General features: G+C 56.6%; 1 protein-coding gene across 1 annotated transcript in view; it reads left to right on the forward strand.

Moving 5' to 3' along the window:
* Positions 1-403: 403 nt before the first annotated feature.
* The window catches only part of SDC3 (syndecan 3), a 186,497-nt gene continuing 163,898 nt past the window's right edge, over positions 404-23,002 (forward strand). The window contains exon 1 of the mRNA XM_039511547.1: positions 404-774. Within this exon, the coding sequence (XP_039367481.1) occupies positions 487-774 (288 nt within the window). The 5' untranslated portion in view covers positions 404-486. The remainder of the gene's footprint in view (positions 775-23,002) is intronic.

A 23,002-nucleotide genomic window follows, 5' to 3' on the forward strand; every position in this document is an offset into this window, starting at 1 on the left:
GCTGCCAGGGGTCTATTTTTCACACAGTCTCTTGGGGGTGGGGAGGAGATTAGGGCCCCTGCTTAGGACTTTGGCAGTAGCATAAACCCAGCAGGGGCTGACGGGAACCTCTCTCAGTGGGGAAGGGGTGTGTGGGTGATGAATTGTGTGTGTGTTGGATTCTACCACTTTGTGCCCATCTTGTATCCCCAACCTGGAGCCATGAGCTGTTCCCATCCGGCGCCAGGGGACTCAGGTTGCTGCTTCTCTTCGAACCCCCTAGAAAGAAGCGGTGGCGGCGTGTAGACACGAACCCCGCCCCGCTCCCTGCCCCAGCCTCGCCACCCGGGGCCCGGCCGGGGGAGAGGAGCCCGGGCCGAGGGGAAGCCTACGGTAGGGGGCATTGCAACCCCTCCATCCGCCCCGGCTCTCCCCTCCCCTCCCCTCCGCGCAGGGAGGGATGGAGGCGGATCAGGAGCGCACGCTTCCTGCCGGGGGACGCCTCTGATGCTCGCAGGCAAAGCCGGGGGCCGGCAGGCAGGAAGGAGACGCGCAGCCCGGCTGGACTCGGCGATCGCAGCCCCAGCAGCCGGGAGCGAGTCCGGGCTTCGCCCCGCCGCCGCCGCCCAGCTCCCGCCGCCGGCCCGGGCTCGGCAGCTGCCTGGTCGCATCGGGAACAAAGGAAACTCGCCCCCCCCCGCCCCTCCCGGCATGAAGATGACTTGGCTGGCGCCGGGGCCCCGGGCGCTCGGGCAGCTCCTGCCGCTGCTGCTGCTGCTCGGCCACGCCGCGCTGGTGAGTGACACCTGGTCCCGGGCGACGGGGGGCGTGTGTGTGTGTGGGGGGCTTCCTATCCCCTCCCCCAGCCCCGGGGGGATCGAGCCCTCCCCCGCCTGAGGGGGCCCCACCCACCCCGCCGGCACTTCCCTGCCCCCCGGCCCCCGCCCCGCTAGGGGATCATCATGGTCCCCCCCCCCCCGCTGCTGCGGGTGCGATTGTTGCCTGACAAGAAATGGGTCCCGCCCCCCCAGGTGCCAGGGCCGCGCTGGGACGTTGATGGTGAATGTTTGTGCCTTGGTTGGTCTCCTGCTGCGGTGCCCCCCCCCCGGACCCCCAGGGGCTGCGGCCGGGCCGGGCTGCATTGCCAGGAACAAGTGGCTTCGCTGGCGGGTGCATCCCCCCACCCAGGGGAGCAGCACCGGCGTGTCTGCCAGGGAGCTGCGAAGCCCCGGGGTGGGGGGGGGGCTGCCTTGGCTCGTCCCGCACGCGGGTTTGGTGGAGGCGCTGAGGGGGGGCTGATGTATGCGGGGCCATTGGAAGGTCACAGGGAAGCAGGGGTTAAAAATAACCCTGCGGGGGAGGGGGAAGAGCCTGGTGCTGCCCCCGCCCCCGCCCCGTCCCCGGAGAAAGTTGCTGGTTTTGCAGCACGCACCGGGTGGCTCCTCACGGAGCTGCTGCGGGGATGCAGGCGCCGGGATCTGCTCTGTCCCGGGCACTGGCCCCGCCTCGCCCCGCGGCCCAGATTTCCACGCGCGGGGGGCAGCGAGACTCCGCAGATCAACGCGCCCGGGCGAGCTGCGGCGCAGCCCCCGCGAGAGCCGGTTCCCGGGTTCCCGTGTGCGCCGCAGCCGGCTCCGGCTCCCAGGGGTGCTCCCGCGGGCGGTGCAGGCGCTTGGGGGCGGGCTCGCCGGAGCAGCAGGTGGAGTCTGTGGGGCAGGGGGCAGCGGGGCGGGTTTTAGGGGCAGGATGTGGGCGCTAGGGGTGCGGAGAGCACGGCCCCTGGGTGCTGCTTTAGTTACCCGAAGGACACTCCTGCTGCAGGTTGAGTTCTCCTCCCCCCATGGGTCAAAGTGATTATTGCCACACCCTGGGCCTCCTGCTGCCTGAAAGCCACAGGCCAGGTGTGGGTGTCAAACCCAACCCAACCCGCGCTTCGCAGATAGCCTGGCACCAGCGAGCTCCAGGGAAGCCACAGGCTGGCGTTTCCCTCTCCCTCTGCATGGAGGCAAGTCACAGGGACAGGCTTCTTGCCCATAAACGACCCTGTCGGTCAAACAAGAGCCACCTTTCGCTATCTCCATGGAGAGTCTCTTGTGCAGTAACAGATTCTTTTAATGGGTCGGAGGTTGGCAGGCAAAGCTTCGTGCTCATTCATTCCTCCGATCATTGCAAACGCTGGCAAATAGGGGCACTGGGGGAGACTGTGGGAGTCACAGAACTAGGGCTACTTGGAATGAATGATCCCGACTAGCAGAGACTGCCACTCCTCATCTCCACCCCTGGCAGTTGTTAAATATGGCCCCTTTGTGTGGTATTTTCCCAGTGCCTGTGTGGATTTCAACAGAGTTTCTAGCAATGATTTTGTTTCTCAAAAGAGACAGATGCAAGTTTTCCCCCTAATGAGGCCAGTGCGCCTGATAGTGAATATGCAATAAGGGGCACGATCTATTTGTATGAACCAACCTGGGCTATAAATACTCCACCCTAAGAGCGGTAAAGACAGGCAGATTCTTATGCTGAGTATCGATAATCTATTAAGTTGACCAGCACATTTTGCTATTGATCTGTGGCAGACTTGGTTAAACGAACAGCTTTATTATTTCACTGTTTACACACTGGCTAAAACGTTAGTTTCGCTCCTGGAGTCCTGACTACTTCTGTGTGTGGGTGATGGAAAGAGCCGGCTCAGATGTGGGCTCAGCACTCAGCTGAACCATGTTTGGGTGCTTGCATTTGACAGCAGGACCAAGCGGTAGGTGATTCTTGGCCATCTCAGAGTGGATTTTGTCAGCACAGTCAGAGCCTGGTTATAAAAGATCTCACAACCTTTCCCCTCCCTGGCTCAGCTCTGCCTTCCAGTATCGCAGGAGCTCCCCCACACGCCCTCTCTGACTTTTGACGGTTAGTGATGTTTAGCTCCAACTTCTTACATGTTGTTTAATCCACAGAAAGCTCGTCACCAGCAGGAGACCGCACCGTGGTTGCACCATGTTTGATGGTAGCTCTTAAACAAAACCTGTTTCACACCCCTCTGGTGACCCACCTTAAGGCGTGTCAGAATTCTGACCTCTCTGCGAGAGCTTGGAGCGTCTCTTGTGGCTGAGGAGAGACAGGGCTTGGCTGTTATGGGGGATGCTTTCTGGAGGCTGCTGGGCACAGACAGACCCTGTGGTCCCCTCTGGCTCCCAGGCTGACTAGCACAATCGAGTGGCACCATTCGGTGCTTGTGAGCCTGGTCCAAAGTGCCGCTTGAGCACGTGTGCTGCCGCCATGGACCCAAGCACCCAAGCAGTGGGTGCTGTCTCCCTGCTGGATATGCTGACCCTCCTCACCCACTCTCTGCAGCCTCCCCTCTGCCATCCCTGCTGGGGCAGATCCCTGCTGCAGGGTGGATCCGTCCGTGCCAGAGGAGAGCAGGAACCAGCCAGTCGCTATGGAAGCAGCTCACCTGAGTGAGCATGCTGGGAAATTGGTAGATTTTTTTTTTGGATGGTGAGGGAATTATGGGATAGCTCCCAGGGAATCATGGGACAGTGGGAGTCTGACCTCTCCTCTCACTCCGCCCTGCGGTCCCCAGAGGGCTGGGTGTAGTTGTCCAGATTGCACCCCTATTTGGAGCAGAGCTGGGAGCCGTGGGACATGTGCCCCCCAAGCATGGCTCTTGATTCACAGGTGCAGCCTGGGCACAACCACGTGTATGGATGCACTGATTCCTGTTAGCTACAGTCCAGAGACTGCACCTTGTTAAGCACAGAAGTGCTTAGGGGGCTCCCTAAATCCTGGCCTGGATTTCACAGGCATGGAAGAGACGGCTGACTACACACCCGCTCTTCACCTTCCAGTGATATTTCCCTTTTCCCTCCTACCTGTAAATTTCAGTGCCCGATTTCTCCTGTTTGGGCTTTGAGTGGAAGGACAAAATGGCCATTTGCTGACATCAACCAATTAAAATCGGAACCTTTCAGGCCTAATTACAGTAAATGCAAGAAAGGATGTTAATGCAAGTTAGCAAATGTGTTAATGGGGTATTAATAAACCCTTCAGGTTGATGGTGCTGGCAGGGAAATGGTTAATTGGGGGGAGTTTCTCTTCTCCCTTAAATTCCAGTTCAGTAAGAGATTATTTGCCGTCTGTTGCCTGGAGCCAGTCAGTCCTCTTTGCCTGTCAGGAATGGTCTCTGTTATGGGCTCTGGGCTCCCCCATCTCCGGCTCCCCGAGGGGACTGAATCAAGGTTGCCGCTCTGGGCTGTCTGGTGAGATTCGAAGCTCTCGTGTCACTGAGGAGGTTGGGGTGGGATGTGCTGTCTTGAATCAGCAGCGTTGCATTGAATCCAAATGTCGTCACCCTGTTGTGACACAGGGTTGGGATGGGCCAGCATCTCGCTGGCTCTGAGACAGATTTGGGGAGCCCCCGAGCTCCAGGCCAGGTGCATCCCCCGTTCCAGCACAGCATGTTCCTGCCGGATCCCCCAGCTAGCATGTGAGCGTCTGTTTGCATCTATTGTTTGCATGCGCTGGGAGCGTGGTAAGGAATGTCAGAGCGCAGCCATTCCGGGTTTGCTCCATGGGGGGGCCGGTGGCAGTGGGGGGCTGCCCAACAAAGCAGCAGTGTACTGGCTTCCAAACGCCTGCCACTCGCTGCTCCGGACTTTGGAACGACTCGTGTAGGCAGGGAGCAAAGATCGGGCCTGTCCGGGTGTTTGGGTGGGACGTCCTCCTTGGAGCCTTCTCTGGGGGTTACAAACAGGTCCCCCTGCAGCCCTCCCCAACCCAGCCCCTCCTTGGCACCGGAGCAGGGCTGGCTGGGAGGGGGCTGCTGTGAGCAGTGGCACCACGGATGGGTTCTGGGCGGTGCCAGGGTGGGGCACAGCAAAGGGGTCTCTAATGCAAAGCTCCAGGCGAGGGAGCTCCCTCTCCAAATGGGAGGGGACCCGCAGCGCATGCGTCTATCATCAGGCTCAGCCTGCCAGAGCCTTTGTGTCGTCTTCCCTCCCGAGATGAACCCCAGAGCCTGGCACGCCCACCCCATGCCCAGGTCCTCTCCCCGGCATAAACACTGACCCCTGAACTCCCGGGGTCTCACCACGCTAGCCTGCATGGGAGGCAGTACAGGGGCTGGGGGCTGCAGCAAGAGGGCTGCGGCGAAACCCACGCAGGGGTGGGAATGGGGTCCAGAAGGGACAGGGTGTGAGGTGTCCGTTAATCCGTGTGTGAGGTGGGGCAAAGGATCCAGCAGCCTGGAGTGGGCAGGAGCTGGGGGATCATTCACACCTGTGACAGGTGGGAGGGTTTATGAGGCGTCCCTGGCTTTTTTTAGCCAATCTGGAGCTCTTACTTGCGCTATGGCCGGTGCCGATGGGAATGACCGACCCTCCCTCCCCTGGGGACTGTGTAGCAAGGAGGGACGGTTCCCCCTCCCGCCCTGCCTGGCTGTGACTTGAGTGCTCACGTTGGGCTTATCAGCATTTACTCCCCGTGTGAAAATAGCTGCGGCGGCTAATCCATCCCTGGCCGCGCTCGCGCTCTCCCCAGGCGTCCGGCCGGTGCCAAGCGGCGCTGGGAGCAGAGGGGGGCGTGTCAGGTGCGATGCTTCTGTTCCCAGGCAGTTCGCCAGGCTCACTCCCTGGGCTGGGAATGTGGGCGTTTCTGGGATTTCTTGCACCACTGCATTGGGGTGATGAGAGGAGCCCCGGGATGTATCCACAGGCATCCGAACACCCCTCCCATGCCATCCAGGGCAGTGTGAAGTTCCATAGGACGACCAGCTGCACCCCTGGGGGCTCTGATTTACCATCATTGCCCTGCGCCTCAGTTTCCCCCTTCTGTCCCCCAGGGCCGTGGCCTATTGCTGGCTCTTGGTAGAGGGTTGCTGATGCCCTGCTAGAGAGCTAAAGGAGAATGGGCACCGCATTCTTGCCCAGGTGAGAAGATGCCAAATGCAGCATCTGGGCCGACAAGCCAAGATCCGGGTGGCGTGTGTGTCTGTCCATCTGTCTGCAGGGGAGAAGGCTAGCGGCAGCTGTGCTGGGGGGAGGCCTGGGGTAGAGCGAAGACAGCGGACGAGATGAGGGCTGGGTGGTACTGGGGCAGCTGTGACTGAGAGGAATGGGGGGACGGGGATGCTCCCAGTAGGTGGGCAGGGGAGTGTGCTGTCATAAACTCGCCACTTTTCCTGCTGTGCTTTTAAATTACCTAGAATGAGTCAATGTAGCTGGGAAGCCCCTTGCTGCTAGAGGGCTGTGCCGGGAGGGGTGTCCCTTGGCAGACTCAGCTTAGTGCAGAAATGGGGGAGAGCCTCTGCCAGGATTCTGTGCTTGTTAGCAGAGGCGTAATGTGTGCACAGCTGCCTGGCAGCCCTGGGCGGTAGTCCCCCAAAGGAATGTGTTTAGGGGTCCAACTCTTTCCCACCGGGTGCTGCTTCCCCGGGATGCCCAGTTCTCTGTCCTGCAGAACCCCGGAAGTCAGTCTGGGTCAGATGGGGCCATCTCCCTCCCGGGGCAGGGGGTGTTAGGTTGGAAATACTCGGTTGTTTTAAGCAGGCTCCAAATTCTCACGTATCCCAAACTTGGACTGCTGTCATAGAAATTGCGATTCTCAGTCAAAGCCATGGTCCATCCAGCCCAGGGTCTGTTTCCAACATACTGCAGAGGAAGGTGCAAGAACTCCACAGGAGGCGGATGTTCCTGCTGCAGGCACCTCCCGTCCGTCTCAACGTATCAAATTAGTGGCCACTTAGGACTGAATTGTTGCTACGTTGCAGGCCATGGGCACTTGGAACTTGAAGGCATTAGCTGGGGTGGAACCTGGATCCACCTCAAAAGCATGTAAGGGCTCTGCTCTTGAGTTAAAGGAGAATCACCACTAGCTGTTAGCAGTATGGGGCCTATGGTGCACAGTTGAGCAGTTCTGGTTTCAGCCAGTAGAGGGCAGTGGTACATGAACACACATATACAGAGTTTATTATATATGCACAGGAGGGTTTTGAATCCTACCTTGTTTCTTGGAATACCGCCCCGGACACTGATGCCCACCCTGCACTTGCTCTTTGGACAGGAAAAGGGAAGGTGATTTGTGTCCTGTTCTTCGCTACCTCTGTCAGAGGGGCACCTGCAGGGCTGCGTGGCTCCAGCGGCTGAGTCTGCTCCCTGGATTATATACACAGACGTGGCCAAGAGCATACAGAGTGATTGTTTCTGGGTGCCCAGCTTGAGACATCTCAAAGGGGCAGGATAGTCAGAGAGACTGAGCACCCGCCCTCAGGAAAATCAGGCTCATTTCAGAGGCTTCAGGTTGAACACCCAGAATCGGTCGCTTATGAAAATCCCGGCCATTGTGTATAGGGGGGAGAGTGTCTAGGCTTGGCAACAATACAAATGAGTATTGAATCCGAGGGACGTGTTTTGTAACACGGAGCCTGTACTCTAGTAATGAGCACTGCAGCAAGTGGGGTCTGGCTCACCCCAGTATCCGGTGAGACCCAAGGAGAGAGATGCGAGTCTGGTCCTGTGTTTGCTGCTGACCTGGCTCAGTTTTCCTGTCTGTGAAATGGGTCTGATAACGCGTGTTGAGGTTGCCAAGCGCGTTACTGCAAGGCGCGAGCGTTTCTCACCGCTGGGGGCTGCGGACTGGTCCCTGATGCGGTGCTTTGTTTCCATTAACAACCCTGAACTCTGCAGTGAAAGCCCAGCCTGTAGCACGAACTCCAAGATAATCATACCTGGCTCCTCTATAGTGCTTTTCACCAGCATTTATCCTCACAGCACCCTGGGAGGTATGAAAACGCTGTGATCCTCATTGCACAGATGGGGAGCTAAGGATTTTCAGTGGGAGTTAGGCGCCTAAATACCTTTGAGGTTCTGGGCCCGAGAGGCTAAGTGACTTGCCCAAGGTTACAGAGGAAGTTTGTGGCACTGCAGGAAATTGAGCCCAGGTCCTTGGCTAGTGCCTTAGCCACCAAGGGGGCTTGGCTGGGAGAGGGGACTGCGGCGGAGACATAGGCCTACAGTCCCCTCTAGGGCACCAGCTCCAATCCACCCGCCCAGTGTCGCGTTCTGTTGCCTCGGCAGATTGTATCTCCAGCCTGCGGCTGGGAATGTGGCCCCCTGCCCTGAGGGCTGCTGTCGCTTGCAGACAGGACAAGTGCCGAATGGGTCGTGGAGCCTGGCACATTGGGGTGGGCAGGGACGGGGCCCGTTGCTGGAAGGGTGTGTGGGTGAAACTTGCTGTGGTGCTGCCTGGGAACAGAGGGCTCCAGCCGCTGGCGTGGCTGGCCTGGTCTCTCTCCCCATAGCTCCCAGGGGGAAGGGCAGTCCATGAGGGGAAGAGCTGAGCGCTGGGATGCAGAGGTGTGGCAGTGACGGGGTTTAACAGGCGAGGAGGTTGGGAGAGCTCGGGTGTTCTTAGCCAGGCGGGACTATCGCCCGGTCAGCGGCCACCGCGTGGCTTGGGGCTGTGTGCGTGTGTGCAGCAGGGATCTGACTATGACAAATCAGGCAGGACACAGGCAGGCTCCTCCTGAGATGCTGCGCTCCGGGGGCTGGGAGACAGGTTGCCTCCTGGTCAGCACTGCCATCCGGCTCCGGTAGGGCCGGGGGCTGTTGCTGTCCAGCTGCGAGTGTCTGTTGGCATTTACGCCCAGCCAGGGATCTCCACGCTCGCCTTGCTGCAGAGATGCTGGCGTCTTCTCTAAGGGGCTTTCCCGGAGTTCCCTCCCCAAAATGGTCATTAAAGATCAAGTGAAATAATACCCGGGCTGCAGAGAACCGGGACCCCCCAGCAGCTCCTTGTAATGCGCCAACGGCCCCTGGTGGGCAGGGTTATCGGGCTCTGTGGTCCAGCAGTGATGGAGAATGAATGCAGTGAGAGTCTCCCAGCTGAACTCAGGCCCTGCCCTTCTTTTGCTTTTTAAAACCGTTTCCTTGTGTTTCACAGAGAGGTTTGCGGGTGAGCAGATGGGTAGAGGGAGGCGGGCGGTGCCGAGGCAGGATGCGGGCGCGCCGGGCACTGCTTGCTCTGCGTGGGGAGCCCTTGGCTGGATTGTTCCTTTCGCTCCAGTCTGTGCTATCGACTCTTCACTCTCATAAGCACTAAACTCATCCAGCTTAAACAGAGAATTTCGGAAGCTCGATGTATGGAGGGGAGTGGCTGGGTTACAAAGTGCTTATTTATGTATTTTTAATGCCCTATGAACCATGGTAGCTAGATACCAGTGTCCCTGCCCCCACTTAGTAGAGGCAGCATGGGAGAAGCAGGGGGAAATGTCCTTGCAATAACAGTGTTTGTAGCGGTGTTGGATAAACATTCAGGAATCTCCTAGGGGATGGGTTGTTTTTTCTTTGATCTCTGTGGCACGATGGCCAAGTTCTCTCTCTGGCCCCAATTCAGGGAAGGTGCTTAAGTCTCATTGACTTTGTGCCGTGGACAAATAACTTCCCGTCTCGGTTTTCCCTCCCCTGCTTTGTGTGCTGTATCTGTTGGGATTGTAAGATCTTTGGGGCAGGGCCTCTCTCTCTCTATGGGTCTGTACAACGCCTGGCACAACGGGGCCCTGATCCCACTTGAGGCCTCTGTGTGCTCCTGTGATGCAAATAATAATAAAGATGACATTAGCCAGCCCTTACGAAATGAAAATCAGAATCTCTCTCCCGCTCCTGGGCTGGTTCAGTTGCCAAGCTGAGAGCACTGGCCATTCCGTTAGAGCAATGCCGTTCTCGCGAAATCCTCCCCAGTGCTAAATAAATCCTACCAAGAAAGGGACGCTCCGCAAAGGGCTGGCCTGCGTGATTGGAATGCAGCCAGCTCCGTTCCCCCTAGGCAGGGGGAGGGGAAGTGAATGCTCCCGAATCCACACAGGGGAGGTGTGTCCGTCTCTTCCCAGCCTTTGCCCCTAGCTCCGGAGTCCCAGTCTGCTGTAGCCTCCTTACTCCAGAGGTTGGCTGTAACGATTACCGGTGCTTGTCAGATGGGCCTTCCGTAAATTGAACTGGAAAGGTCACCGCTCGGCAGCATGGCTCCCCCCGGTTGGTGCTGCCACCAGTTTGCTCCCTCGGGCCATATCCAGTGAAAATGGTTATCTCCTTAATAGGTTTCAACTCCAGCATGTTGACTCTGCAGAAGGGAGTTTAATTAAGCCCTGCTCTGGGGCCATTACTGGTGGCCGCGAGAGCTGGTGGGGGGAGTGCGTGGAACCAATAGCCTCTTGTGTGAAAGGAGAGTCGGCTAGGATGCGTCGCCCAGCAGCTCAGCATCCTCGCCTCCATGGCTCCCTTCTCGCCGCGTCCTCTGTCTTGTGCACATTGCCAGGGAGAAGCCTCCGTCTAAAGCAAAGCAAATTCCTCCTAGCTCGGCTCCCCGTCTTCACCAGAGCTGAATGTGGTTTCCCGCTGTTTCCCATTCCGGCTAAGGGAGCTGTTGGGTTATTTCAGTTTGGTTCTTCAGAGAGGATGGTTTAATGTTGCCTGCTGGGTGTGTGTCTGTCGATGGAACCTGGTGTCCTTCCAAGCTTTCCTGGAGGATGCCCTGGTGAATGATCAAAAGCTTTGGCCCCTTGGCGAGGAACCGTATAGAATATCTTAACTGGCAGCGTTTTCCCTTTAAACATGCAAAGCCAGGCTTTGCCTCCAGGCACTCGAGAAGGTGTCTTGTACCAGGGTGTGAATTTGTGGGGTTTGCTGCGTGGATGGGTGAGCAGCATTTGGGGGGTGACTCTGGAGAAGGACAAGACAGGCTCAGCCTTAAACCTGGAGATGTCTCTGCCCATGTCTGGGTTTTAGTGCCAGGGAAGGGTGGAGACCGAAGTCCCTTCTTTATCCAGGAACCACAGTCGGGCTGGCTTCCCTTCCGGCGCATGGAGGGGTCAGCTCTGGAAGGATGGGGGATGTTCAGCCGCCGGGGCTTGTTCGCTACTCGGCCTCTCAGAGTGTCAGCAAGGAGGCCAGTTAATGCCGACTGTGATGATGGTTCTTGTGATGGAGGCATGAGGCTGAGAACAACCTGCCTCCTTTCATGGAGGTGATGATTTGAACTAGTATCCTAGAGGCGAAAGTCTCTGCACCCTCCCATCCCCAGAGCCATCCAGGGGCTGGTCTACGCCGGGTAACAAACGGAGCCGTATCAAAGCGGGACACTTCTGTACTGACGTAGTACAGCGGGTATGCACCAGGATGTAAATACCGCGACGGGAAGGTGTCTCTGCTCCGGGTTGGAATTTAGGAAGACAGAGAGACCCCAGATAGCCAAGAGCCCAGTGGTTAAGGTACTTGCTTGGGGTGTGGGAGACCCAAGTTTAAGTCCTTTTTCTGAATCAGGTAGTGCAGGAACTAGAAGTTGGATCTCCCACATCCTAGGGGGTTGGACTAGATGACGTCCTGAGGTCCCTTCCAATCCTGATATTCTATGATTCTAGGCAAGTGCCCAAATGGTGCTATTTGGGGTGGGGAGTTCTGTGTGTGTGTGTGTCTCTCTCTGCTTTATTTTATCACAAGAAATGTAGACAGTTCTCTGCTTTTTCCCCTTGCGGACCGGGAAAAACGATTGAAATCACACAAATGTTCCCAGGTCAGCAAAACTGTTTCTCCCCCAGCTCTAGAAATGTGTCTCCCCGTACAGTGTGAATTACACCCCCCTCAGTTATTTCAGTGTAAGTTTGCCTGAAGCCCCCTGCTTCCAGCTATAGAATTGCAGCATCGTCACCTGTCGGATGCCGGGAGACAAAACGGGGTGTAACAAGCCCCTTGTTGTTCCTGCACTGAAAGCTGCAATGTAGCATGAGAACCTTTGTAGGGATACCATCACCGCTGCAGTCCATCATGAAAAATGATGCTTTGGATTTTGTTAATTTCGCTCCTCCACCAGCCCTTTGCCTGGATCCTGCATGGTGGGTAGATGAAATATCCTTTAACTACCTGAGTCCCTGCTCTGGCTTCACTGATGATAAATCTCCGAGGGAATTTTAAATGATTATGTGAGATCTCAAACCAAGGTCCTGACCACTTTCAGGCATTAAATCTTCCCTGGCAGCCTTCCCAGCCATGGGCCACATTCCAATATGAGTAATTACATTCTCTTTGCTGAAATTTCCCCTGCACTTTAAAATGGAAACATTTTATTCTTCACTTCCCTCTCCTGAAAATACCCATTACGTAATGTTACTGTGTGCTGGTAAACAGCCGCTGTGTTCCATCCCAGAGAGGGCTGCATTTTTGTGATGCGTGAAGGGATTTATACACTTACAGCAGTGGTCTACCCAACCTTTTTACGCACAGGATCACTTTTTTGAGTTTAAGTGCAACCCAGCATCTACCCCGTCCCATCCCCAAGGCCCCATCCGGCTCACTCCATCCTCCCCTCTCTCCGTCGCTCGCTGTTCCCCACCCTCACTCACTTTCACCAGCCTGGGGCAGGGGGTTGGGGTGCAGGAGGGGGTGCGGGTGCAAGCTCTGGGAAGGAGTTTGGGTGCAGGAGGGGGCTCTGGGCTGGGGCAGAGGATTGGGGTGCAGGAGGGGGTATGGGGTGCTGGCTCTGGGAGGGGTCAGGGCTGGGGCAGGGGTTTGGGTGCAGGTGGGGCTATGGGGTGCTGGCTCTGGGTGGGGTGTCAGGGCTGGGGCAGAGGATTGGGGTGCAGGAGGGGCTATGGGGTGCTGGCTCTGGGAGGGCTCAGGGCTGGGGCAGGGGGTTGGGGTGCAGGAGGGGGCTCTGGGCTGGGGCAGAGGATGGGGGTGCAGGAGGGGGTATGGGGTGCTGGCTCTGGGAGGGGTCAGGGCTGGGGCAGGGGGTTGGGGTGCAGGAAGGGGTATGGGGTGCTGGCTCTGGGAGGGATCAGGGCTGGGTCAGGGGGTTAGGGTGCAGGAAGGGCTATGGGGTGCTGGCTCCGGGAGGGGGCTCAGGGCTGGGTCAGGGGGTTAGGGTGCAGGAGGGGCTCTGGGGTGCTGGCTCTGGGAGGGTTTAGGGCTGGGGCAGGGGGTTAGGGTGCAGGAAGGAGTATGGGGTGCTGGCTCCGGGAGGGGGCTAGGGGTTGGGGTGTAGGCTCCCAGTTGGCAGCGCAGAGGGGCTAAGGAAGGCTCCCTGCGTGCCCCAGCCCCGTGCGGCTCCCGGAAGGGGCCAATGTTCCCCTGTGGCTCCTGGGGGGGCAGGCACATGGCTCCACATGCTGCCCCTCTCTGCAGGCACCGCACCCTGCAGCTCCCATTATCCACAGTTTCCTATTATGATCGACTGGGAGAGTCTCCAGGATCGACCAGTTGGTGACCAGGGACCTACAGGATAAATTTCTGCTCTCACAAAGACCAGCCTCCCTGACCGCAGAGGAGTTGCACTGGCACATTGGGGAACAGAAGTTTGGCCATGGCCTGCAAAGTGCGGAACGGAAGGCACTGCAGTATGTCAAGTGCCATCACTATTATTTATGATGTCTGTAAACTCCGCTATTAATGAATAGTGGGAGACCCCATCCGTGCCCTGGGCTTGGGACGGAGCATTGCACAGGGCTGGGAGTTGGCAGTTCTGTACGCCGTGTGGTGCTCTGGGAGAGAGTGCAGCCTAACGGGTTGAACAGGGGGGAATTAAGTGTTCGGATTCCTGGGCTCTGTTCCTAACTCCCCCCCTCACTTGCCATGTCACCTTGTGGCCTCAGTTTCCCCATGTGTAACATGGGAATAACTCTTCCCCTGTAAAGGGCTGTGAGATCCTGATGTGGAAGGGGCTGTGTGAGCGACTGAGTGTTCTGTCTAGTGATGACATTTCATGTGGGGCACAATGAACGGCGCTTCTAGACTTTTCTCTTCGTTTTCCCTGCCCAGAGCAAGGCTTAGTTGACACGATTCCCCTTCCAGATGCAGCCTCGGAGAGTCCCGTTGCCTTCCCTGAGTTCTCTCAAGACTGGGCTCTGACTCTCCCTCCGGTGCAAATATCTACAGCCAAAACAAAATCAGTTGTGAACCTGGAAATTCGTCTGAGAAATCTGCCCCTGAGGTTGTCTGCTGCTTCTGGCCAGTGGCCAGACACAGGCTGTCCTGGCTGTTACTGAAGGAGCTGCAGTGAAATGGGGAGTTTCATATTTTTGTCTCGATCGGGGAGGTGTTTGTATAACGTTTCGTGCCTTTCCGTTCTTTCCAGGCCCTGTCGGTGTTGCATTATAAATAGCTTGTTGATGGTGGGGGTTTGATTTGAAGCTGGGAATCCCCATCATTTCGGAGCCAGTGCAAAGGCATCTGCCCTTGGGTAGGGAGCAGGGGGCTGATTTCTGGTCTTGCAGCAGGTCAGGGCTGAAATGGAGCCCAGGAGTCTCCCTCCCTGCTCTAACCTCTAGACCAGAGGTGGGCAAACTTTTTGGCCCGAGGGCCACGTTAGGGTTGCAAAATGGTATGGAGGGCTGGGTAGGGAAGGCTGTGCCACCCAAACGGGGAGGGTGCCAGGCTATCCTCCCTCCTACTTCCTGCCCCCTGACTGCCCCCCTCAGAACCCCTGACCCATCCAACCCCCCTGCTCCCAGTCCCCTGACTGCTCTGACCTCTATCCACACCCCCACCCCTTGACAGCCCCCCGGGACTCCCACACTTATCTAACCCCCCAGTCCCCTGACCACCCCTCAGAACCTCTGACTCATCCAACCCCCCTGCTCCTTGTCCCCTAACTCCCCGCTACTGGGACCCCCGCCCCTAACCGCCCCCTGGGACTCCACCCGCTATCCAAACCCCCTGCTCCCAGTCACCCGACCCCTATCCACACCCCTGCCTCCTGACAGGCCCCGCGGGACCCCATGCCTATCCAACCCCCCCATTCCCTGCCCCCCAACCAACCCAGAACCTCCGCCCCATCCAACCGCCCCCTGCTCCCTGTCCCTTGACTGCCACCCGGGACTCCCCACCCCTTATCCAATCCCCCCGTCCCCAGCCCTGGCCCCCTTACCATGCCACTCAGAGCAGCATGTCTGGCAGCCGCGCCGCCTGGCCTGAGCCAGACACGCCGCCGTGCTGCTCGGAAGGAGCGCGCAATCCCGCTGCCCAGAGCGCGGCCCGCGCAGCTGCGGGGGAGAGGGGGGACAGCGGGGGAGGAGCCGGGAGCTCAAGGGCCGGGCAGGACGGTCCCGCGGGCTGTAGTTTACCCACCTCTGCTCTAGAGGCCCCTCCCAGAACCAAGGAGGCCCAATTCGCAGGCCTCCTCCTTCGTTCCTCAGGACCCAGGAGCTGTGGTTTGCCGACTCCAGTGCAGAGCTGGGGATTCGGAGCCTTTTCTCCCCTCCCTGCCCACTCCTGGCGTCCGACTTGTGCGGGGAGCGGGGACAGCGGTAAGGAGCAGCGTCCCGGCATAGAGCTTGCCGGGCCTTGCAAGAGAGGGCAGCGCCGGGTGAGCACTTCAGCAGAACTGGATGCCGGGGAAACACGCTGGCTTCCGTGAGCAGGGAGGTGATTTTGTGCGCGCGCGCGGGCTCGCCTGTGCCTCGGGTGCGTTGCATGGCGCTGGGTTTCGTGCGTGGGAAATACAGCCTGTATTAAAGCAGACCTAGCGCTGCTGAGAGTTGCCGTTCCAGGAACCGAAGCTCTCTGGTTAGCCGCCAAGCAGGTGCAGGAGGGGCAGCCTCAGGGCATGGTTCTGTCACCCCACCATGGTGCCCTGACTCGATCCCAGGATGGGACAGGGCGGGAGGAGAGATTTCCACCTCCTTGACCCGCTCAGTCTTTGCCCTCTCTGCTGTTCCGCGAGCCGTGTGCCAGCTGGTGTGAGGTTGGGTAGAGACGCTGAGGTGCGGGGCAGAGAGTGTAGGTGGCTGACGGCGGCAAGGGAATGTGGGGGACGAGTGGGAAAGGAATTAGACTGGGATTCAGGGCTCCCGACCCCGTCTGCCAGCAGCTCTCGCTCAGCCATTGCGCCACTTGGGCTCTGCTGTTCCCTGACCCAGAACCTGGCAGAGTTTCGTGCTTGCCTGTCTTGTAGGATTTTTGTAATCTGAAGCCGGCAGATTAGCCAGGCCCCGCCGTACCTGTAACCGCATCTTTGCTTGTATTTAAAGTGACTGTGGATTTCGGCCACTGAGCAGAATCCGCTCAGTCAAGGTTTTGCCGCCTCTTTAAAAGAGGCTGACGAGGTGTAACTGGAGCGCACGTAGCCCTGGGACTCTGCTTGAGCCCTGACATGCAGGAACCCCCGCTGGGAGCCAGGGCACTTCCACGGCTTCTTCAAACCTTCACCTTTTTGCTCAGGTTGCCAAGAAAGCGTCCGGGTCCTGCCAACAGATGGCCCCCAGGCACTGGACAGAGGCCACCAACCAACCATTTTGGAGCCACTACAAAGTGGGTCTGGGTTCAGCCCAGCCATTCCTGGTGCCCTGAGCCCTCCAGTCTCCCAGCAAAGGATTGGGGGAGGCAGTGGGGGAGGTTTAGGTTGGATAGTAGGAAACACTATTTCACTAGGAGGGTGGTGAAGCACTGGAATGGGCTCCCTAGGGAGGTGGTGGAATCTCCTTCCTTAGAGGTTTGAAGAGGACACTCTTACCATCGGGCAGGCAAGGTAAATCCTCCTCCACCCCCTTGTTAGAATAACCCAGGCTGGGCCAGTCTGCCCAAGGGAGCTGCCCCCTTCCTTGCTTCCAGGGGAGACAGAGAGTTTCCGTTTTTAATGCACAGATTCCCCAGTCCCTCTGCCCTGTTCTATCATGGGCTAAGGAGGAGGATGTCCCTGAGGTCCCCTGGCAAAGCTACTGGTGGCAGAGGCCTAGGGTGACCCACATGAGCCTTTCCAAACTCAAGGAGCTGGGAGCTGCAGGGCTCAGCCTGGCTTGAGATCTGGGCTGGATGCTTTTTAAGGAGCCTTGAATTATACATGTTGTTCTGTGCATGGCTGCGAGGAAGCAGAAGGAGCAGGCCGGGGATGGCCCATGGGAAGATGTATTATTTAAGAGGCAGTAATATTTTTATGTAGATCTCGGTAGACTTAGAGCCAAGACCCACCCCCTTCTCCTTCACACTTGGACAATTCCAGCATTTTAGCAAACCTCACCCCAAAGACAAATCTTTGCACTGAGAATGAGAAATTCTGGCCTCCCAAAGATCTCTTTGGCTTTCCCCAGAAAGTTATAAGCACCTGGGAAGAGGAGCTTGGAATGAAAGTCACCCCAGCCCCATCCAAGGGTATCCCTGTAATAGCCTAAGGGCTGTGTGTGAGATGTAATAGACGTTGGGCCTAGTTCTCCTCTTGGACTGGTTTTACACTGGTGTAGCTGCATTGTCTGCTACGGAGTCACTCCTGCTTGACAGGTCTCAGATCAGGATTGGGTTTGAAAGATGCAATCCAGATTGTAATCCAGATTGACTCTCATGGACCGTACTACCTGTGTGGGCCGGTGGGTTGGAAACCGGATGAGTTGGGTTCTGACTGTGACCTTGGGCCAATCACTTCCCTGCTCCTTGCCTCCACCCCCTCCCCCACCCTTTATTTCGTCTGTAAGCTTGGGGGGCAGGGACTCTTACTGGGTTTCTACAACGCTTAGCACCACCTTGGCTGGAGCCCTCCAGGCCCTACTGAAATGTAAAGCATTAGCCCCAGCTCTGTGGGCAAGGCCACCGAGACGAAGGCCCTGCCCTTACGCTGACCTTAACGCGCCTGCAGATCAGAGAGGGGCTTGATTTGGTGGATCTTGGTCCAAAGACCCTCGCCAGAGTAGCTTCTGAGGTAGACGAGTGCCCTGCACTCCTTTGGGATCCTGGTATATATTTGCACCAAATCTGCCGACTACGCCTATCGCTGGCGGTGAGGCCAAGTTGGCTGGTTGGGGGGTAGGGGTGGGGGGGCGGCTGTGTGTACGTTATGTTACTAAAATGGGATCTGCCCTAAAATGCCAGGAATCAACCCCCTGGGCCTGGCACTGCTCTTGCTGGGTGACAGTTCTCTTGATTCTGCTCTGGGTTCACCCCAGCGTAAGAGGCGATGGGAGGCAGGCTGGAGACCCTCACCCGGTCCCCTTCCCATGGCCCCCAGCTGGGATTTCTCCCTTTGCACCGTCTGGCACCCATTGCAGACTGGCCCAGACAGGGGCTTAACTATCAACTTGTCACTTTAATTACTAAGAGCAGAGATTAGCGGTAACCTTTCCACAGGTCTCAGCTGTTTGCTTACATGTATCCGTTAGAGTTTGGCTTTAGACTGAGGGAGAGAGACAAACGCAGAGAGAGCGAGAGTGCCGGCGTGATTCCCAGAGAGGCAATATACCAGGGAAGGCCTGGGAGCGCAGGGGCAGTAGCTGCCGGCTGAACTCCCTCAAACTCCCCCCAGCCCATCCTACCCTGCCTCCTATAAGCTCTCCACAGTGTCCGTCTCAGCGCCGGCTTTGCCTGTTGGGCCTACTTCAGCGCGTGCAAATGGTGACTCCTGAACACAACTGCCGGCTCCCGGCATCCTCTCCAGGACGGGCGGGTTCTCCCATGACGAGACCTGCAGGGCTGCTCAGCAACTTGTCTCTAGGCATGGAATGCGCTGGTCACTGGGTCTTCTCATCCCAGAGCCTGACCTCCCAGCTCAGCCCCTCAGCTGGCTTGGCCTTGGCCACGTGCTGCTGACGATGGGTCTCTCCAAGCGGCTGGTGCTTGCTACAGGTTCTTTGGTGCCTCCAGGTGACGACAGGAATTTGGTGACCCTCTGTGCATTGCCTGATGCCCCCTCTTGACGCCCCAGGAGCCAGCTGGGAGCGGGAGCAGGTCTGTCTGGCCCAAGCTGTGCACACGAAATCCGCGGAGACGGGACTGTTACTGGGGCAGTGCTGATGCTGCTGGAAAGCGCATTAATTGAGAGAGATGAATGCGGACCCCTCCTTTCTGGTGCTCTTGGGCAGTCTTGCTCAAGGTGGCCTGGCTGTATTGTCCACTGCAGCTGCCTTTTCCCATCCTGAGGGGTCACCTTGACCTGCTTCACCCTTAACTTTTTTTGGGTAAGTTGGAGCAATAACAGGTTCTATACCCAGAGTCCACCGCAATCCTGCGAAACCAGGGCGGAGGGACTGGCTAGCAGAGACAGACTGGGGCTTGGCTCCGCAGCGAGGGGGAGAAAGGCAGCGGAAAATGGGTCTCCCTTTCAATCGTTTCAAATTCATCTTGGATGCAGTCCAGACAGGGCTATTTGAGACGCTGGTGTGTGTGTGCGTGCGTGCGTGCATGCAGGCTCCAGGAAGAGAGAAACCCAGAGCACAGGCCTCCCTTCATGTTGTGAGCTTTGTAGGAATGAGCTCGTCCGTTGCTGATGTGGAGAGTTGCGGGAAGGTCCGTAGGGTTTCTCTTGGACCGGGCAGAGGGCCGTCCGTCGGCATCTGCATGGCTCCTTGCTGGGCAATAAGAATGATCCATCTACTAAGAAGGAACTGTTGCTGCCTGCTGCCCTTTTGTGTGGCAAGTGGAGGGAAGTCATGTCAGGGCCGTCGCTTGGGACAGTTCCCCAGAAGGGGTCACCCAAAGCCAGCCAGGTTTTGAGCAAGGTTCCTTTGGTGCCCCGTGGCTAGTGTAGTACTAAGGGGATGGCCCTACTGGGGCTTTGGGAGAGGGTTTCTCTGCTTCCCCTGCAGCTCTGGACTGCTCCAGGAAACACCCCAGGGGCTCTGGGAATTGCAATCAGGTTTCTTGTCTAGCAGGACGCCTGGGTTATTACGATGTCATTTGCTTGCTCAGGGAAGTGGAACTTGTTCAGCAGTTGGGGTTTGCTGTGTACGCCGAACTCAGGGATTTGCCTCTTCCAAATGCCACGTCAGTGCAGCTAGGATCCTCGGCCGCTGACCTTTCCATGGGCGGTTACATTTCCTCCCGACACGCGCAGAGAGCAGGGCGACGGGGCTCTCTTCCCCACACCTGCCCTGCGTGTCGGCGAGCGCTGTAGGAGCCTCGGGCCCCACAATCCGCGGCACTCATCCAGTGACTGCACACAACATAAATCTAAACCACACGATCAATACCAAGCCTCAGCCCAAGTCCTAGTGGGATGAGATTCCACGCCACAAACACACTGTCCTTGCTGGCCCTTGCTGCTGGGTCAGAGCGATCAGCGACCCCCCTTCTCGTCCCTTGGAGAGGGGCCTTGCAGGGTGGAGATGAGCTGAGGTATGTGTAGGAGTCACTGCTGGGAAAGCTGCACAGCTGCCCTCTATCATGTGCCTGTTATGCGTGAAGGGGTGTGCAGTCCCCAGCGGGGTCAATCCAGCATGGCTCTGCCCTGGTGCTAAACTATTTGATAAGGAAAGAGGGAGTAAAGGGAGACCGTGGTGGAAATAAGCACAATAGACTCATTGAGTCACTCACCAAGAGTGCTGGGGCCCTCTTAAATCCATCCGGGTCCACCCTCTCCCCTGCCCTCGGCTCCTGGGGCATCTGCTCACAATGTGGATTAAGTGTAATTTAGTTTATCTGGCCGCTGATTCTTTCAAATCTACTCCATTTAGTTTAGGGCGTTAGACTTTTAATCTGGCTTTAAAATTTTAGCCAACGTCAATGTAAAAATGCGGTTTTTTGGGGAGCGGGGAGTGAGTTGGAGTGGCAGCTGGCTCCTAACGTGATACTGAAAAACTTGTCTCTGTCTCCCTGGTGTCTGTATATTGGACTGGTCAAGCTACGGGGGGCGGGATATGGGAACGGATGGAAAGTCTGATCCTTCGCTTACCACAGGCAAAGCTCAGATTGATTTCAGTGGGGCAGGATCAGAGCTAAGACCCTTGGACCAGGCTACCCGGGCCTCTGTGTGGTTTCGAAGTGTCATGTGAGCTCCTCGTTTTCCCATATTAGAGATACTATTGTAATGTAATACGGTCCGGCAGCTTGGAAAACTACAGCTGTCCTGTCCGGTGGATCCCACTGAATAGCACTGACTCTTATTTAAAACAAATGAGTTCCCATTTCCCCTCATTTACACCCTATTTCCTGCAAGACAGGTGGGATTTTAAGGCCTCAGAACTCTCTGTGTTTACTAAATACAAAATTGCATCCAAAAAAACTATGCTAAAAGAATATCAAGTTTGCAAAGTGAAGCACTCACAGGCCAGGAAATTCTGCCCTCTGTGGGTATGCATGTCCTAAATTACACGACCACACGGTTGTTTTCTTGCAACCCCATCTTACGCAGTACACTGGCAGGATGGCAGACACCGAATGGGCAGCTGTTCAGTATTTCCTTATCCCATGCACTGTTCCCTGCACGCTATCCAAAGCCTTCTCTGAAGACAGAATTATTAATTTCCTCCTGGGCTTTTCTGCGGGGCTTTCATCGCAGTATCTCAGCGCTTTACAAACACGAAGGCATTTATCTTCCCAGCACCTCCGTGAGGAGGTTTTATTAAACCCGTCCTACACATGGGGAATTGAGGCCCAGAGATTAAAGCAAAAAGTGTTAATTAGCCTTGCGTGCCCAATTTTGAGATGCATCAGACCTGATTTTTCAGAGTATTTAGCATTTTATAGCACTTAATGTGTTCCGAGCAGAACTCCCAGTTGCAGTTGTGAATACTCAGCGCTTCTGCAAATCGGACGTCACGTATCTCAAGCTGGGTTCCCAGTAAATGAGGAACTGACAAGCCTCCGGGGAAGATGATGGTTTAACTGACTTGCCGAACAGCAAATGGGAACTCTGTGGCAGAGGCAGGGATAGCATCCAATTCTCCGTGCCCGTATTCCCTTATCCGAACCATGAAACCCGAGGCAGGAGCCGTACAGACAACAACCTTCACTGCCCAACCTTGATTCGTTCCTAGAGAACACTCTGTCCTGTTCACCAAAAAAGCAGTGTTCTGTGATCATGTAGTTAGAGACCGTGTCCTAATACAGATGCATGAGATGGCTGCACGCAGGTGGCATTTTCCAACTTTTGGGTGCGTGACTTTGCAACTCTAATGTTCTTTTAATGGAATTTCCTAAATTAAAAAAAAACATTAAAATTGAAAAAACAAACAAACAAATGTAATCAAGTGGAACTATGCTGACTCCTGACATGGGTCATTAGCGCGGTTGGGGTCTTTACAGACACAGCACAGTTCTCTGCTACTTGTAGCAGTAGAAGGCTGTTATCTCTTATACCATCCTTCCCCTAGAGCAATGTCCTGTGCCAGTGGGTTTCACAGCTACCTGCTGGCAGCAGAGGAGTGTAGGGATTCGGGAATAAACTGTTCTACACCTGCATCTGGAGGGTAGTGTTCTCTAGTAGTTACAGACCTTCCTGCCCCTGTCTGCCTGAACCCCACCCCCACGTTAGTTCGATTAGGGGCCTTAATTTCCTTGGTTTCCTTTGAAGATCGCAGCCTGGCACTCGAGTCCCTGACCCCTCTTTAGGGAAAGCTGGGGCGGGAGAGGCAGTGAAAACAGAGCGCTTTTGTGGAAACACATAGATCTTCCTCTGTTAATTAATTTGACATTTATATAGAGCCTCTCATGCAAAGATCCAGCGTGCTTTGGCAGCCCTCGCAGGCAGGACAGCGTATGTAGGCAGGGTGCCCTTTGTATCAGCTAGCGATGCAGTGACGCTCCACAGACGTCCGGGCTGGAATGGAAGAACAGTTCTGTCCCCAGCTCCAAGTGCAAGAGAAAGAGCAACCGAACGGGTGCGTCCGAGTGAAATCCTCGTGCTGACAGCTCGCACGCGCCTCTAGCACCGGGGGATCAGGGCGGTGGTTGGGTTCTCATCTGAAATACAGCAGCTGTGGCAGTCTGACCATGCGGGACTGGGTCAGTGCTAAAGCAGAGGAAAATGACCCCTTCACTGAGTCACTAACACCATGTCTTGTAGCAGGCAACTGCTTTCCCAGGGATCGAAGGGACTGCAAGAGTCACCTGGTCTAACCCTCTGGCACGAGGCAGGATTTGTTGTGTCTAAACCATCCAGCCTCCTTTGGAAAACCTCCCGTGAAGGAGCAAGGTGCCTCCCCCTGGTCTATCTGGCTGTGATACTTAGATGGCTCCATCACCATAGATCTGGCCGCCTCACGCCCCCCCTGTGAGATGGGGCAGGCCATTATCTCCACTTTACTGAGGGGGACACTGAGGCACGTAAGTCAGGGTCACACAGGGAC

Source organism: Mauremys reevesii, linkage group 23 (genome assembly GCF_016161935.1).
Source record: "Mauremys reevesii isolate NIE-2019 linkage group 23, ASM1616193v1, whole genome shotgun sequence".
NCBI classification, from domain to species: domain Eukaryota; kingdom Metazoa; phylum Chordata; order Testudines; family Geoemydidae; genus Mauremys; species Mauremys reevesii.